Here is a 17,878-nt window from a genome sequence, read left to right on the forward strand (position 1 = left end):
ACCAGAAGGGGGTGAGAGCCATGCAGAAAAGTAAAGCATAAGAGAGTAAGTAGTAAGGAATGTTGGGGCAGGGGATGACATTTTAAATTAGAAAGTCAGGAAGGCTGCGTTGAGTCAGAAACATCTGAGTAGACTTGATGGAGATGAGAACAAGACTCACCTATACCTGGGTGACGAATATTCCAGGAAGAGAAAATACAAGTGCTATGACATGGAAGGAAACTTGCCTGGTACATTAGAGGGGCAGCAAGGAAGCCTGGGGGCTGAAGCACAGCCTGTGAGGTGAGAGTAGGAGGTGATAAAGTCAGATATGTGACGGGGACCAGGTCATAGGGCCTGTGAGGCCATTGTAAGGACCTTGGCTTTCACTCCAATGTTGATGCATTGGGGAATTTTAAGCAAAAGAGACATATGACCTGAATTCCATTTTAAAAGGGTAACTCTGGCTGCTGTGTGGAGAATGGGCTCTGGGAGACAAGAGAAGCAGCAGAGAAACCAGGTAAGAAGCTTCTGCAACAGTCCTGATGTTATGGGTTGAATGTGCCCCTACCCACTCAAATTGATATATTGAAGTTTTAACCCCCACTATCTCACAATGTGACTTATTTGGACTTCTTTAGTCTTTACAGAGGTTTTAAGACGAGGTCATTAGGGTGGGCCTAATCCAATATGACTGATGTCCTTATAAAATGGGGAAATTTGAACAACAGACACATACATAAGATGATATAAGCAGACACATGGAGGAGACAGCCAACTACAAGCCAGAGAAAAACCTGGAATAAATCCTGCCCTCAGAAGGAACCAACCCTACCAACACCTTAATTTTGGTCTCCAGAATTTCTGGCTTCCAGAATTGTGAGAAAATAAATTTCCGTTAAGATACCCACTTTGTAGTAGTTTCTATGGCAGCCCTAGCAAACTGATAAACCAGGTAAGATATAATAGTGGCTTGGATGGAAGTAGCAGTGGAAGTGGTTAGATCCTGGATATATTTTGCAAGAAGAGTCAATGGGATTTCCTGACAGATTAGAAAGGATGTGTGAGGGAAACGGAGTAGACTTCGGGGTTTGGGCATGAATAACTAAAAGAATGAAATTGCTACAGACAGAGATGCGGAAAGCTGAGGCTGGACTGCGTTTAGAGGTAGGCATGGGTGGAAAGCCCAGGAATTCAGTTTTGGATATGTTATTAGAGATTGAATCAGGGATGATTATGAGACAATTAATTGTGAGAATCAAATGAATTCAGCACATATTTGTTACATGTTTATTATGTGCAATGCACTGTGGCAGTTTTATGTAGTATTTTTTAAACGTTTAAAAGTCTCTGTTTTATAGACGTACAGGCGACAAATTGTACGATGTTCCACCTCAAAATGGCGAAAACACTAAAATTAAGAAGTGGCAGAGGCTATGCATGGGTTGGCCATAAAGTAATCAGTTTCTTTAATGGATTGTTAATTTCCTCTACAGATAATTTCACAGCTGTAAGTTAGCAAGATGATAATGACAAGTCATTACAGTTAATACTCTGAGGTATTCATTCAGAGTCATATGCTCTAGTATGACTGGTTTTCTCAGTCTTGATTCTATAAAGATAGGTATGCTTTGTGGGCTCAAGAATCAGAAAGATCTAAATCCAAATTCTGGCTCTGACCCGAGCTGTTCGAACATGGCAAGATACTCTCCAAGTCTTGGTTCCTTTATCCATAAAATGGTGATAAATATACCTCACAGGTTTGTTATGAGGAGTAATTAAGCGACACATATAAAGTGCTTACTCTAGTGATCAGTTCACAGCAAGTACTCAAACTATTACTATTCGTTTCTCGTGCTATAGGAATTCAGGTTGAGGTGAACCACTATCACTATACGGTCAGAAAATAATATAATGGGACAAATAACCCCTAGGCTAGGACTTAAAGCAGAAGAGATATTTGCACCGGCAGCAGAGACCAATTCTTCTCAAGTTTTAAGGTGAATTTCAATTATCCAGGGATCTTATTGAAAAGCAGATCCTCAGGAGGTCTGGGGGTGGGCCCTGAGATTCTGCATTCTTGTTCTCTTTTTTTTTTTTTTAATTATACTTTAAGTTCTAGGGTACATGTGCATAGCGTGCAGGTTTGTTACATATGTATACTTGTGCCATGTTGGTGTGCTGCACCCATCAACTTGTCAGGCAACCTACAGAATGGGAGAAAATTTTTGCCATCTACTCATCTGACAAAGGGCTAATATCCAGAATCTACAAAGAACTCAAACAAATATACAAGAAAAAAACAAACAACCCCATCAAAAAGTGGGCAAAGGATATGAACAGACATTTCTCAAAAGAAGACATTCATACAGCCAACAGACACATGAAAAAATGCTCATCATCACTCGCCATCAGAGAAATGCAACTCAAAACCACAATGAGATACCATCTCACACCTGTTAGAATGGCAATCATTAAAAAGTCAGGAAACAACAGGTGTTGGAGAGGATGTGGAGAAATAGGAACACTTTTACACTGTTGGTGGGATTGTAAACTAGTTCAACCATTATGGAAAACAGTATGGCAATTCCTCAAGGATCTAGAAATAGATGTACCATACGACCCAGCCATCCCACTACTGGGTATATACCCAAAGGATTATAAATCTTATTCACAAGTGGGCAAGGATCCCCATGAACTGAATTCATGACATATGTTTTGATAACTAAAGGCTAACAATTTTAACTATTATTTGTAGTGTCCTTTATCCTTTACAAAGACTTTTCATACACACCATATTTTATTTGATTGATGACACTTTAGTTTTTCAGAGCTATTTTTTGCCTATTTGACAGATGAGGAAACCGTAGTGGAGACAGATAAAAATGACTTGCCTGTGATCACACATCTATTACATTTGCAGAGCCAGTAGAATGAAGGCTCCATCAGCTATTTACCCTTTCCTTTACACCTGGAGTTAACACAAGTAATAAACACATCTACACCAATATGAAGTGTCAAATATTTTCCCCATAAATGTAGTATCATTCAAATGTACGTGGAGAGGAGTAAAAACTTACAGAGCATGGCAAATCTAAAGTTACTGCCTAAGTTTAGGTATGGTCAAAAGTTCCCTTGAGGCCGGGCACAGGGGCTCAAACCTGTAATCCCCGCACTTTGGGAGGCCGAGGTGTGCAGATCACTTGAGGTCAGGAGTTCGAGACCAGCTGGCCAAAACGGTGAAACCCCATCTCTACTATTATAAAAATTAGCTGGGCATGGTGGTGCACCCCTGTAGTCCCAGCTATTCCAGAGGCTGAGGCACGGGAATCGCTTGAATGCAAAAGGTGGAAGCTGCAGTGAGCAGAGATCATGCCACTGCACTCCAGCAGTGATAAGAGTAAGAGTCCATTTCCAAAAAAAAAAAAAAAAGTATCCTTGAGAATAGGTAAATTTATGTTATTGCTTCCTTGAAAGATTTACTTCATTTATCTGCCTTATACTTATCCAAGCATATACATGTTGCTGTGATGATTAAAGAAGATAGTAGAGTGAGATCTTTCAAAGCAAATGTTTCTAAAATCAGTGTATATTAATGATATGGCTCTACCAAAGTAGTATGTCTGTTATCTATATACATATATATTTTCTCAAGGGATAATAGAAGTACAACTACTATTGTATAAAAGTCAGTACAATTATTTTTTATCTTTAAAAAGGAGACAAAAAGCTGATGACTCTTACATTAAGTTGCAATGCCAATTAAGTAATAAGTGAAGAAAAACCACCAGTGAAAATAAGGGGGATAGAGAAAGGTAGGAATAAAATCCTGTTAGAATAGTGTCACAGGGGCCAGTAAAAAGGAAGGGATATGCAGAAGTCATGAACAGTACCTAAAAAAAGGACGGGTTATAGTCACTGACACGCTCCAATAATAGCTCCAAAAAAATGAGCTGCTCTCCAACTGGGGTGGCTAGCAGAAGCCCTGAGGAACCGAAGTGACTCCAACTTATGAGATGAACAGCAGTAGCATAATGACACGCTATAAGATAACAGCCTTTTAAGAAGCAGCTCAGGAAGACTCAAAGACGATGGATTGAATACAGGTTTATGAAACTCTTGTGCCCAAAACAAAACAGGTAAGAATAAAACCTAAGTGCTGGAATCAGGGAGGGACACACAGGACCAAGACAGAACAATGATTACCGGCAACTACCCTCCCTCATAAAATCATGGGAGATAATATAAAAACACAGACACATACTATATAAATCCGCAATGATGAGAAAAAGAAATGTAGAAATCTTGACAAATTCTGGGGAAAAAAGTATATCCTGAGAAAGAACTATAGCCCAAAGCACATGCTGGAAAAAAGTGTTGCCAAGGTAAAGCTGAGATGTGGAAGACAGCTGGCTCTAAAATGTCAAAAACTCTAAGACTTCCAGAAGAAACATAGAGAAAATGGAGGAAAAAAATAAATAATAAAAATAGCTAAATGCTGGGGGTTTTTTTTGTTTTGTTTTGTTTTTGAGATGGAGTCTCCCTCTGTCGCCCAGGCTGGAGTGCAGCGGCCGGATCTCAGCTCACTGCAAGCTCCGCCTCCTGGATTCATGCCATTCTCCTGCCTCAGCCTCCCGAGTAGCTGGGACTACAGGCGCCCGCCACCTCGCCCAGCTAGGTTTTGGATTTTAGTAGAGACGGGGTTTCACCGTTTTGGCCAGGATGGTCTCGATCTCCTGACCTCGTGATACGCCCGTCTCAGCCTCCCAAAGTGCTGGGATTACAGGCTTGAGCCACCGCGCCCGGCCTAAATGCTGTTTTTTAATCAGATGGAACACAAAACGACACAGGAAAGCTGACAAAAAGGAGTATCAAATACTAATAAAAAGCACAGCAAGATTAAGACCATACAATTCAATCAAAAAGCATTAAAGAGAAAAAAACAGGTATTTAATACTGCTGACATGATACAATGCATCAAGAATACATATCAGTCACAGGACTCCTCACATCAAAACTCTGAAATATATAAAGTAAAAACTGATACAAATACAAGGAGAAATATTCACAATCTTTGTGGGAGACATTAACAAAACCATCTCCCCTAAACCAGAAAGTTTGACAGACAATAAAAACAAGATATAAAAATTTATATAACCTAAATAAACAAGCCCAATCTGAAATACAGATACACACAAACTGATATAAGGCACTGTGAATAAGCCTTCTTTTTGGCATACATAAAACCACAGAAAAATCTCTCAGTAATACAGACAACCAAAATTATACAAGTGACATTCTTGGCCCATAAATTTGGCTATATCGGAATAACAAAAGGATAATAAAATAAAAAATACACCCCTCCCTTCAAGCCTTTCCTCAAATTTTTTTCCTCCTTTGAGAGGAAAAAAAACAACAACAAAAACAAACAAAAAAACAAAAAACACTAGGCTTAATAATCAAAACTAAAATGGCAAATTATTTAGTAACGAGCAAAAGGGGGAACACCACCAAACAAGACCTATGTGATATAATCAAGAAGTACTTAGAAGAGGAATGCATATATTAGAAAACAAGAAAGACCAAGATTGTAAGTGAACTAAGCATTCAACCCAGGAGACTAAAAGAACTACTAAGTGCAAGTGAAATTGAAAAAAGAAACCAAGATCACTGCAAAAATTATAGAAATAAATGCTCAATCAATAAAACTAAAAGCTGCTTCTTGAAAGTTTTTAATGATTCCAATGACAAAGGAAAAAATGTTGACAAAAAACTTAGACTCAAGAAAACAAAATATATAGAGAGATGCTGCAGAGGTTTACAAAACAGCCTGTGTTAAAACTTTTCCTAACAAATTTTCAAACCTAGAAATGCATGATTTCCAAGGAAAAGATGATTACCAAAATTAAGCCAGGTAGAAGGAACAATCTGGCTTAACCAACCATAAAAGCAGCTAAAAAGACAATAAAAGTTTCAGCTCCTAAAAAAATCTACTAAGCACCAAAGGAGTCACACAGTTTTTAGTAAGATGATATGGAGACTAAACTAGTGTTCTTATCCACCACCAACAATTAGAAAGGCACTTTTAAAGAAAGATACAATGCGCAAAGTGTTATGAAGAAAATTGTAAAACTTTATTGATAGAAAAAAAAGCAAGATCGATACAAAGAGACTGACCAACTAACTAGCCATATTCATAAATAGGAAGATTCAATATCATAAAGATGGCCATTTTCTCCAAATATGTATTTTTAAATTAAAAGTAGTTCTAATAAAAACCCTAAAGATTTTTCCCCAGAATCTGGCAACATGATCTAAAAATTCTTGTAGAGGTATTAAAATACAATAGCCAGGACAATTTTGAAGAGTATTAATAAAGAAATGCCTTACTATAAAACTGCAGTAAATATACTACATACATAAGCTAATGCAATAGCAAAGGAAGCCTAGAAACAGATCTCAACCTATAACTGCCTGCATTTAGTATATGGCAGATAGAGCATGTAAGTAGAAAGAATAAACTATTCAATAACTAATGGTACTGAGGCAAATGGCTATCCATTTGAAAAAGAGAAAGTAAGATCCTTAGCTCACAACATAAATACAGTTTCAAACTGATACCAAACTAAAAATGCAAAGCAAACAGAAGCTCTTATACATTGCTGGCGGAAGCATAAAGTAATATAACTACTTAGGAATGCGATTTGACAATACCTAGAAAGCAGAATGCCCATATTTACTAAATTCAACATTTCCATTCAGAATAATTGTTTATCAGACAGGAAGATGTTTACTTTCGAACTGCTTATAAAAGTGAAAGTGCAAACAACCTGATTATCTACCAATAAGAAAAATGATTAACTGTGATAGAAAAATGGACTGTCATATATTCCAACAACAGAATGCTTTACAGTAATAATGAGGAATTAACTACTGGATGTAATCAAATCCAAGATAATATCAATTATAAGGTACAGCATTATTCCGTCATTAAGCAAATGCTGCCAATTTTAAGACACCACTGATTTAGGAAGCATCCCATTTTAAAAGATATTATACTGGGAAGAAATGGAGACCAACGAATGTCAACATGTCTATATTTCAAAGGCACGGTGTTGGGTGAAAAATAGGTTTCAAAATGATAACTATTATGTCTTTTTTCCAAAAAAATTTAAAAACACGAAATAGTCCTAGCTATTTTAAATGCACATAAGTAAAATGAAGATGAACACATGCATGAGAATGATACACATTATTAGGATAAAACAAAAAAGGGACTGCAGCTTGTGCACAGCTTTTTTATATGTTAAAAGTGAGCTTATCTTCTCCACCAAGGGGACAGAGACAAATCAATCACTCCACAGCGTCTGTGACACACACAATTATAGAATATCCTTCAAACCCAAGAAACACAGCTTGCTAAACGTTTCTGAGATCTTATTCCTCACTCATAGGAAGTGGGTAGGGTGTGCATCTGTGTGCGCGCAAGAAGTTAATGCAAACTGAAACACAGCATCGTTAGTATCTTTTAAACTTGGGAAATGAGATGATGAATATCTATTAATGAGATAATCATTGTCTGCTGTATTATTTCCTGCATGTCTGAAACACTTTTTTACTTAAAATTTTAGAAAGCACCAAATAAAACTTTTTAAAATTCTATTAAAATTTCAGGAAGCAAATAACTCCTACACTACATAAATGTTTATGGAAAAACACAAACAACTTTCCATCTCATTCTAGAAGGCTAGCCAAACCCCTTACATCAATACTGGAATAATGCTAGTATGACAAATTATAAAGCAATCTCAGACGGACATGAGAATACTAAGTAAAATGTTAGCAAACTGAATCTAGTAGCATGACCAAGCTGAGTTAGTACTACCAAAGCGAGGACTATTCTATATATGACGTATATTCATATAATTCATTAAATTATATTTTTAAAAACATAAACTTCCATACAAACATGGAATTAAACATATATTCCAGATTTTGTTTTTTAATAACCTGATTAGAAATAGAAACTGTATTAGAAAAGGCAGAATGCTTTCTATTTACCAATGCTCTGGAGGAACCAACCAATGCTAATTAGACCAGAAAGACATTCTGTATATGTATCAGAACAATATGAAATAATACTGACAAAACCATTTGCAGACTGTATTATCTATCTAACAAATCTAAGATAACTAACTGAAAAGCTGTTAGAATTAGAGTTCAACAAAGCAGCTAAAAACAAAATAGCAGCTGGGTTCAGCGGCTCTTATCTGTAATCCCAGCACTTTGGGAGGCCAAGGTGGGTGGATCAGCTTGAGGCCACAAGTTCGAGACCAGCCTGGCTAACATGGTGAAAGCCCATCTCTGCTAAAAGTACAAAAAACTGGCCGGGTGTGGTGGCACACGCCTGTAGTCCCAGCTACTCGGGAGGCTGACGCACAAGAACTGCTTGAGCCTGGGAGGCTGAGATTACAGTGAGCTGAGATTGCTCTACTGCATAGAGCAAGACTGTCTCAAAAGAAGGGAAAAAAAAAAAAAAAAAGCATAGCAGTTACACCCATTAGAAAATAATGGAAATAGCAAGGTAAGTAATAATAATAAAACCCATAAAACATTTTAAAAGGTGCAAAGCCTATTCCTAAGATGAAAATAAAAGCTGTATTGAAAGGAAGGCCTTAAAAAAATCTATCTCAGTGGGAAGACTCAACACTGAATAAGCAAAAATAACAAGAATAGCCAAGGAATGACCAAGACATTTTTAAAATAAAGACTTGGAGAATTTTTGGAACAAATATAAAAACTTATCGGTATAGTGAATTAGATATTGGTACAGGCAAAAGATAAAAATTAGAAAAAGAAATCAATGAAATAAAACACAAAATATGATGGAAGAATTAGCTAAATAGGAGTGACCCATGATGCAGAGTTTTGTAGGGCACATTATCCTAAAAGCGATTTATATTAAAAGTATATAAATGTAGGGCACATTATCCTAAAATCAGTGGTGTCTTAAAATTTTATCCCATTGAAGGGATAAAAGGTTTATATTATTTGCTACTGTGCTGCTGCTGCTGCTACTGCTGGGGGGTAGATGAAATCATGGTACTTCACAATCTGGCTACATTATGAAAATGAATTTGAGGCGGGGCAAGAGTAAATATGAGACCAACAAAGAAATGATGAGAACTTAAAGGAGACTGGTGGAAAAAAGTGGAAAAACTCAAGGGATAATCAAGAGGTAAACTCAACAGGACTTGATGACAGTCTGGATACAGGTGTAAGGGACAGGAATTAAAGCAAATTTATAGATTTGCATTACTAGTTAGATACTAATTCCATTTTCAGACATACGAAGATGATCAGATTTGGGAAGGAAAGGTTATTCATTTAGTTTCAGAAATGTTGAATTGGAGGTATTATAATAAATTTCTTAATAGTTACATGCTTTCAGATTTTAGAAATGCCAGATGATGTAAAATGCCTTCTTTTTTTTTTTTAGAAGCTGTTTCCACCTTCAAACAGAAATTCACATAAAGGACTGGAATCCAAATATCCAAAGCACCCAAAGACTATGTAAATATTAATAAATCACATGCTGAAACTGATGAAGCCTGACACCAAATATTTTATCCTGAAGAATATGTCCCACCCAGCTTCCCTCATATCGGTAAAGGACACCACTCACTCAGTTTCTCTAGCTCAAAGCTTAGGAGTCATCTCTGATTCATCTCCCTCACACTTTCATATCCATCAGCAAGGGCTACTAACTGTAACTTCAAAATACCTCATGAATCCAAGTACTTCTCACAATTTCTATCACTCTCATTGTGAAATGAATGAACAACTTGTCTAGACTACTGATATAATTTAATAAAACTGGGGGGCTTCTATTCTTACACTCTATTAGCCATTCTCAACAATAGCCAGAGTAGCATTTTTAAAAATTAAAACAAAGAAACCTTGCCACTATCCTACTGAAAGCCTACAATGGATTCTCATCAACCTTTGAACAAAATTGCCAAGAGACATCACAGGTCTACCCCTTCATCCTTTGTTCAATTTAACTCCAGAAACATCAGCCTTCTCGAAATCCTTGATGCACAAAGTTCATTCCTGCCTAAGGACTTTTGTACTTACTCTTCCCTCTGCCTGGAATACTCTTCTCCCAGATATTCATAAGGCTTGATGTCTCACTTAATTGAAGTCCATGCTCAGATGTCACCTTCTCAAAGAAGCCGCCTTTGACTACCCTGTGTCAAATAGCATTCCTGCTGGGAAGCTGGGCGGAATAGCTTGAACAAAATCTCCTGCAGGCTTGCTGTGCTAGTCTGTCACATAATGCACGTCTTACCATTAAGACATTTGAAACAACCGGATTGAGTCTAACTAAAGTTGCAACCCAGGCTAAACTCTTGAAGTGATCAATCTCTATAATGCCTAAAAGAAAAAAGGGAAAATCTCTTGGGAGAAAAATCACATCAACTTCAATCCTTTAGTACTTTTAATTCAATGTCCTCAAATAAGAAAAAAGTTACAAGATCCATAAGAGGAAGGAAAAAATGTGACCAGGAAAATTTTGATTGATGTTCAATAGAAAAAACAGTTAAAAGAATGAGACCCACAAAGGACTGAGCTGTTGTAGTTAATTTGTACAGATTTGGACTATATAATTAAGAGAAAAGAGGAAAAGAGGAGTAAAAAGAGACTTTCAACAGAGAACTGAAATCTATAAAATATTATTAACTGGACATTCTAGAACTGAAAAATACTTTTTTTTTTTTTTTTTAAGACAGAGTCTCACTCTGTCCCCCAGGCTGGAGTGCAGTATACTGTGTGATGATCTCAGCTCACTGCAACCTCTGGCTCCCAGGTTCAAGCAATTCTTCTGCCTCAGCCTCCCGAGTATCTAGGATTATAGGCGCCCATCACCACACCTGGCTAATTTTTTATTTTTAGTAGAGACAGGGTTTCACCACATTGGCCAGGCTTGTCTTGAACTCCTGACCTCGAGTGGTCCACCCACCTCAGCCTCCCAAAGTGCTGGGATGACAGGTGCGAGCCACCACACTGGCCTAAAAAATACAATATTTGAAATTAATAACTAATTGAAAAGTTAACGGGAAGAACAGACATAGTAAAAGAAATCTGAAGACGGATCAACAGAAATATACAAAATGAAGCACAGAGAGGAAAAAGAGAGTGGAAAGAACAGAAAACACACTTAAAGGCAGATGGGATACAAGCAGTCTAACATATTTATAACTGGAATATCAGAAAGAGAAAATAGTGTAGAATATGTGAAGAATATGTGAACAGCCAAAAATGTTTCAAAACTGATGAAAGATATATCAACCTGCAGATACAACTGGTCAGTAAACCCCAAGCAAATTAAATAAAATGAAAAGCATACCTAGGCATACCATAGTCAAACTGCTGAAAACAAGAAACTAAAAAAAAAAAGAAAGAAAAATGAACTAACATGATAGCACAAAATGATTCTTAAAAAAAGAGCGAAAACGGAAAATCTATGGGTAAATATGAGAACATGGACTATTCAACAAAGATATTGTGGCATTTTTATACTGAAAATAGACAACAACTTTAGCACAAAGGATCGAGAGGCAGATACAGTTGAATTGTTTTAAACTTTTTGCATTGTTCTGATGGTGGCAAAAGCATTAATCACATACTATAATAAGCCAAACATAAAAACTGTAATTCTAAAATAACACAACCAGGTTTAACTAAAAAGCAAATGGAAGAGATAGAATAATAAAAAGCACTTTAACTGAGCCAGAAGGAGGTAGGAAAGGAGAAAATAGAGACTGGCATAAAAGAAAATAAATAGCAAAATAGTAGATTTAAAATCAACTATATAAGTAACTACACTAGAGCTTAAACACTATTAAAGAACAAAGATTCTCAGATGAAAGAACAAAATCCAAGTATAAAATGTTTACATGATACACATTTTAACCATGAGAACATAAATATGTTGAAAATAAAAGGAAAAATTTTGTCAAACAAACAATAGCTAAAACAAAACTGATATGGCTACATTAATATCAAGCAAAGTAGATTAAAAATATTCATAAAGATACCAAGTGACATTTTAAATTATAAACCATATCACTTCATCATGAACATACAACAATCCTAAACTGCATGTTTCAAAGTATATAAAATAACTTCTCCATCTATCATTAGTACTTTCTATCCTGCTTTTCCTTTTTTTCACTGCATTGTTCACAATCTGACATTATATATTAATTTTTTTTTTTTTTGCTTATTTACCCACCTCTAACATAATGAAAGTACCACAAAAGCAGGGACTTACTCTATCTTGATCACACTTTATCCTCCGTAAAACTGAGTAAAATTTTTGAGTGCCTGGCACATAGTAGGCACTTAATAAATGTTTGCCAAATGAATTAATAAAACTGCAACTGGCAACTTATTTATTTAGTGCTTATTTTTAAAGTTTATATTATACATTTATTTTGTTCAGTTATGCAATTATTTAACTTAAATAATACTTAAAAAACCTCTGTCCGCCAACATTTTGCATGAGAAGTTTAAACAAAAGGTTTGGAAAAAGTTACTGAGACATGTTTCCACTTCATGAAACAAAGGCTCCAAAATTAAAAATCATCAAATGTGCCTTTCTCCATTTAGTATTTAAATATATATGTTGATTTACATAAACAAAATAATACAATCATATTAGCTTTCATGTTTATTCAACTTCACAGAAATCCAAAAATGTGTCTGAAAATTGGTTATCTATTTAAATATCAATTGTTCATTATGGTGACATAATACTATGTGGTGGCAGAGATATGCCTAATTTAAACAAATTCTTAAATTCCTGACATTCTTACAAGTGGACAAAATGAAATCTTAAAAATCAAACTTACAAGTTATAAGAAGATATAGAAAGTAATTTAACTTTTAATACCTGGAATAAGTTTTACAGCCACATTTGTAATTTACATATACAGTGGAGATCACTGAAAAAGCTTCCTGTTGCACTGCAGCAAGAAATTTTATTATAATGTAGATTAAACAAATTTGCTACAGAGTGCAGCAAGATAACCTCACTGAGGAATAAGATTTTCATAATGGAGCTTGTTACAGGGAGTTAAATATTTTCTTAATGTTATATAGTACATATTTTCAAAACGAACATTATCACTGAATAGTCTGCTAACAATTGTTAGCAATTAATGTTTCATACACACTTAATTTTATTGTAAAGTATGTGGCTCTATAAATGTTAGTACATGAAATGTTAATACATGAAATGTTAAGTTTAAACGTAAGATAATCCCCTAAGTTGGAGACTCGAGACATCAAAACTTTGATTATTGCACCTATTTCTCTACCAAAAAAAAAAAAGAAAGAAAAAGAAAAATTTACATCGTAATCCACCCAAAAAAAGAACAGACAGGTTGTAAAATTACAGACTCATTGGCATTGAACATAACAAAATCTACAATGAACATTTTTTTGTGAACTGCTGTACAGCATTACAAAAATGTGCAATGAAATTTGGTTAACTATGATCATGCAAATAAAAATCCTTCACAATCATTTTTTCGTATGTTTTATAAAATGTTCTTAATGATATATTTCCATAAACATTTCCGGTGCAATTTAATCAATGACAAAAATACAAAGCTATTCCTTATTCTTTACGTTACAGATTTTAAAACATGCCTTTGTACTGCTGAAACAGAAATTATGTGTTTGGGAAAACCGAGCTAAGGAACCATTTCAAAACCAATGTATCTTGATCCAACCTGAGCTGCTTTTGATATATGACAGCCTCTCAGAATTACTGGTGTCAGTATTGTTGTAAATGAAGAATAGTTAAATATGGAGAGATTAAGACACAATTCAAAACACTTTTTAAAAAATAAATGGCTGTTTCATAAACACGAACAAATCTTTAAAAGAAAAATAATCACATCAATTGCAGTATACATTGGCAAATAGTAAAATGTCATTTTCCAAAATAGTAGCTTCTTTATTATATGCCCCATCTATTATAACCAATCTTGGAAATATACCTTAAACATAATGGTGTATCATATGAAAATGTTCCACTATTCAATGTGATAAATTTAATAAGTTAGAATATGATTTTTATTTTCCTCTGGTGTTAACCATGAAAAAACATAAGAGCACCTAAAATACTAAAATGAATTTAGGTAAGCATTAAGTAGTAACCTATATGTTTTGGTTCAAAATACAGTTTATACAACTGTACAAAGGATACTGCCTTAAGTAATTTATTTCTGTATTTTGCAGATTACAAGGAAGAAAAAAAAAGACCTCCTCTAAATCCAAATAAATTTCCACTTCTCCCAATCTGGACAAAGTGGAATTTCATTCCAAGTTCAAAGTTTGGAATTTCATTCAAAGTTCACAAGACTGTGACAACTACAGTAGCTGATAGTTGGATACACCACTTCTACCCTGCCCAACCCCCCCGAATCAGTTTTTTGGCTCCAAAATAAAGTACAATAATAAACTCTTGATGAAAAACTATGTTATGGGGCAATCTATCATATACTATGGCTAAATATGAATTTACAGAAAAGAGCACATCCCATTTTCAGCACTTTTTTTCATAAACATGCAACTCACTATAAAATACAAAACACTTGGCTTTCAAGAACAGCTTTATAAAGACACACTGCATCAATAAAATTTTTCTTTCTGATTAACTTTACACTGTTATGGAGAACTGGAATTTTTCTAACGTGTATATATCAGGTTTTATATTATAGTGTAATTTGCATTTTTTGAACATAATGTTCAAGAGGAAATATCTATACACAATAACATTCTAGACTATTAAAAACTCATTCAAATTACAGAATTTTATTGATACAGTAGATTAATAAAAACTGAAAGGATGATAAAATGGGATAAAGAATTCAGTACATTATTTTATAACACACTCTTTAAAATTAAAATACTTTAAATCTTTCTTCTTAAAATTTTCATTGCCATGAAAGGCCAGAAAATTCTGGGACCAATCAATACTGAGGTGTACAGTAATCCAAGAACTTCAGGACTATTTCACAATTTGCATGGTTGTCCTCCTATCAGAGGCATCGTTCCGGTGTAATGGCAAACAATTTAGCACCTCTGAAGATTAAGGGTGCCCAGGAGTAAACACTAGGTAAGATACACAAGGGGAAGAGACCATTTAACTCTCCAACAAATAGTGACATCAAGAAAATGACACCAATTGTTGAAAAAAATTTTTTTCACAGTAAAATTGCAGAGAATACAAATACAAACACTGACAGATTACTGCTTAAGACCTATCCTAACAAATTCTTTTCAAATCAATAGATCCAATAAACAGTTGGGTACTGTCAGTTTAAAGCCGCAGATAAAAGCTATACAAGCACTTCAGAAGTCAGAAACATTAAAAAAAGAAAAAAGATATTTACAAGTTTCTTCTTTATGTCTACACAGCCATCGCACATTACACGTTCACAAGACTCCATAGTCAAGGTTATCATGCGTATGGCTAAAGCATGTGACCACAAATGTATGGGGTCACCAAAGTAAGGTCCAACTGTCCACTCTTCAGCAGTCCCATTTTGTGCATCAAAGGCTTTATTCAGCCTCAAGTTTGACCAAAAAGAAAAAAAAAGATTTTTCCAAAGCTTTCACAGAGAAAGTTATTAATTACATTTGTTCATCGCCGTTCCCTTTTAGCACTTCGCCGCCGTACCTTAAAAGGAAAGTCACCAGACGCTTAATTAAAATGGGTATATGTGCATAAGATATGCAGTAATCATTTTTAACCAATCTTTATTCTCGTTTGTTCCTGATTTTCTTTGCTTTCCTTTCCCTGAAACTTTTTTATCCTTCCTTTCTGCCCCAGCATCATATACTTAGACCTCTATAATATTTGAACATTTACATGCTCACAGACTTTCCCAGAACAGCAAAAGAAAAAAAATATTTTACTTTTCTATCTAATAATTTTAAAGAGAAATGAACAGAAGTCAATGTCTACAGCAAGAAAAACAACTCAAACAGATTAATCATCTTTCATGATGATTAATACTATTATCATTTACTGGTAAGCACTAATGAAAGCATAAAACTTTAGTTCAAAAAATGTCAATATTAACAATAGGAATATAAAAAAGGGTTTTAATTTACTATGTAGTTTTCTCTGGTGAAGACATCAATCGTTACTGACTCTTCAGCCTTCCTTACTTTGATGTCCCCCCAAAACCCTTTAAGAAACAAGCCAAATTAATTTGAGACCACAATTAAGCATATTTTCCTGTGTACTTAACTCACTTATTCACAAAAATGAATCCTGGTACAGATAGGAGTTCTGATTCCATTAAATAAGACAGAACAGTAGAGACCAATTCTGAGACTTGATTACAGAGCTTGGGTTTCTCAAACAAAGATGGGAGAAGAGCTTCTACTTAAATGTATTATATTTTTCGTAAAAGAAATATCTGAGTTGTATTAACCGGTAAAGTTACTTATTTATTACTTTGAAAGTCAAGAAGTGCCGGGGTGCAGCAGCTCATGCCTGTAATCCCAGCACTTTGGAGGCCGAGGCAGGCAGATCACTTGAGGTCAGGAGGAGTTCGAGACCAGTCTGACCAAGATGGTAAAATTCTGTCTCTACTAAAAATACAAAAACTAGGCGGGCATGGTAGCACTGGCCTGTAATCTCAACTACTTTGGAGGCTGGGGCAGGAGAATTGCTTGAATCTGGGAGGCGGCGGTTGCAGTGAGCCCAGATCGTGCTCCACTGCACTCCAGCCTGGGCAACAGAGTGAGACTCTGTCTCAAAAACAAAAACAAAAAAGTCAGGAAGTAACACATCCCTACTTTCGTAAAATAAGTATGTATTACCAATTGTATGAATTCTCATTCAGCTCAAACTTCAATTCCAAAGGCTGATTTTATGTGTAACTAACTTCTAATTTCTATTATGAAACCCAAATAGAAATACCAAACAGAGAGTTGTAAGGTACAACTTAAATGCGGAAAGTGTCAATATTAGAATGCTATACATTCAGTTCAGACTTGACATTTGCATTCTCACTAAGCTACACCTATTTGCTTAGTTTCAGGTTTCCATAAAAGATGTTCTCCATTATCCTACCTGGCAGATGAAACGATGCTATAAACTAATGAAGAAAAATATATAAATACTTAGAATTAGACAAGTACTAAATCATCTAACCAAACATTTACTAACTGTTTTTATATACAACACCACTCAAAGAAACTTTGAACACATACGTTTACTGTGGAAACTTCCTCCTCCTCTGTTTCCTCCTGTGGAATATCATCACTGACAGGAGAGCTACCCTGAAACACATCTACTTCTTCACTCGAATCATTTTCCTTAGTAGCTGCTTGTTTGGAGCGTCCTACGCGGCTGGAGGAAAACACATGTAAAATACAATGAACGTTCCCGTCTTTCAGTAGATCACCTCGTTACAAGAAATGCTTCAAGTATTTCATCAATTGTCATACCATGTCTACCCTCAATTACTTTATGAGACAAGAACATTTCTTTAATATTCTGAATCCTAAACTAACATTTAATCACAGAATCTTACAAATTGTCTACCAAGTAACAACAAAAAAAGTGACTGAGAACATATGATAAAGGAATTCAAAACATAACCCAAAGTCTTTTCCTTTCATCTTTCCTAATGCAGTAAAAGGCATCTATGTCTACTAAGCTGCTCAAAGCAGAAAGGAATTCTGCTTGGAATACACTGTACCAGTCTTTGGCCTTTCAGATTCTTACAGAGATCTCAAATTCATTCACTTCTGTCCACATCTCCATTGCTACCACCTAACTCAAACCATTTCCATCTCTTGTCTT

At 35.2% G+C, this 17,878-nt stretch overlaps 1 protein-coding gene across 1 annotated transcript in view; it reads right to left on the minus strand.

The window, feature by feature from the left end:
* Positions 1-14,847: 14,847 nt before the first annotated feature.
* PDS5B (PDS5 cohesin associated factor B) overlaps positions 14,848-17,878 on the minus strand; it is a 183,313-nt gene continuing 180,282 nt past the window's right edge. The window contains exons 34-35 of the mRNA XM_011946898.1: positions 17,284-17,422; positions 14,848-15,736 (exon numbers count right to left, since the gene is read on the minus strand). Coding sequence (XP_011802288.1) covers positions 15,701-15,736; positions 17,284-17,422 — 175 coding nt within the window. The 3' untranslated portion in view covers positions 14,848-15,700. The remainder of the gene's footprint in view (positions 15,737-17,283; positions 17,423-17,878) is intronic.

The sequence above is a fragment of the Colobus angolensis genome, unplaced genomic scaffold (genome assembly GCF_000951035.1).
Source record: "Colobus angolensis palliatus isolate OR3802 unplaced genomic scaffold, Cang.pa_1.0 Scaffold255, whole genome shotgun sequence".
Lineage (NCBI taxonomy): Eukaryota > Metazoa > Chordata > Mammalia > Primates > Cercopithecidae > Colobus > Colobus angolensis.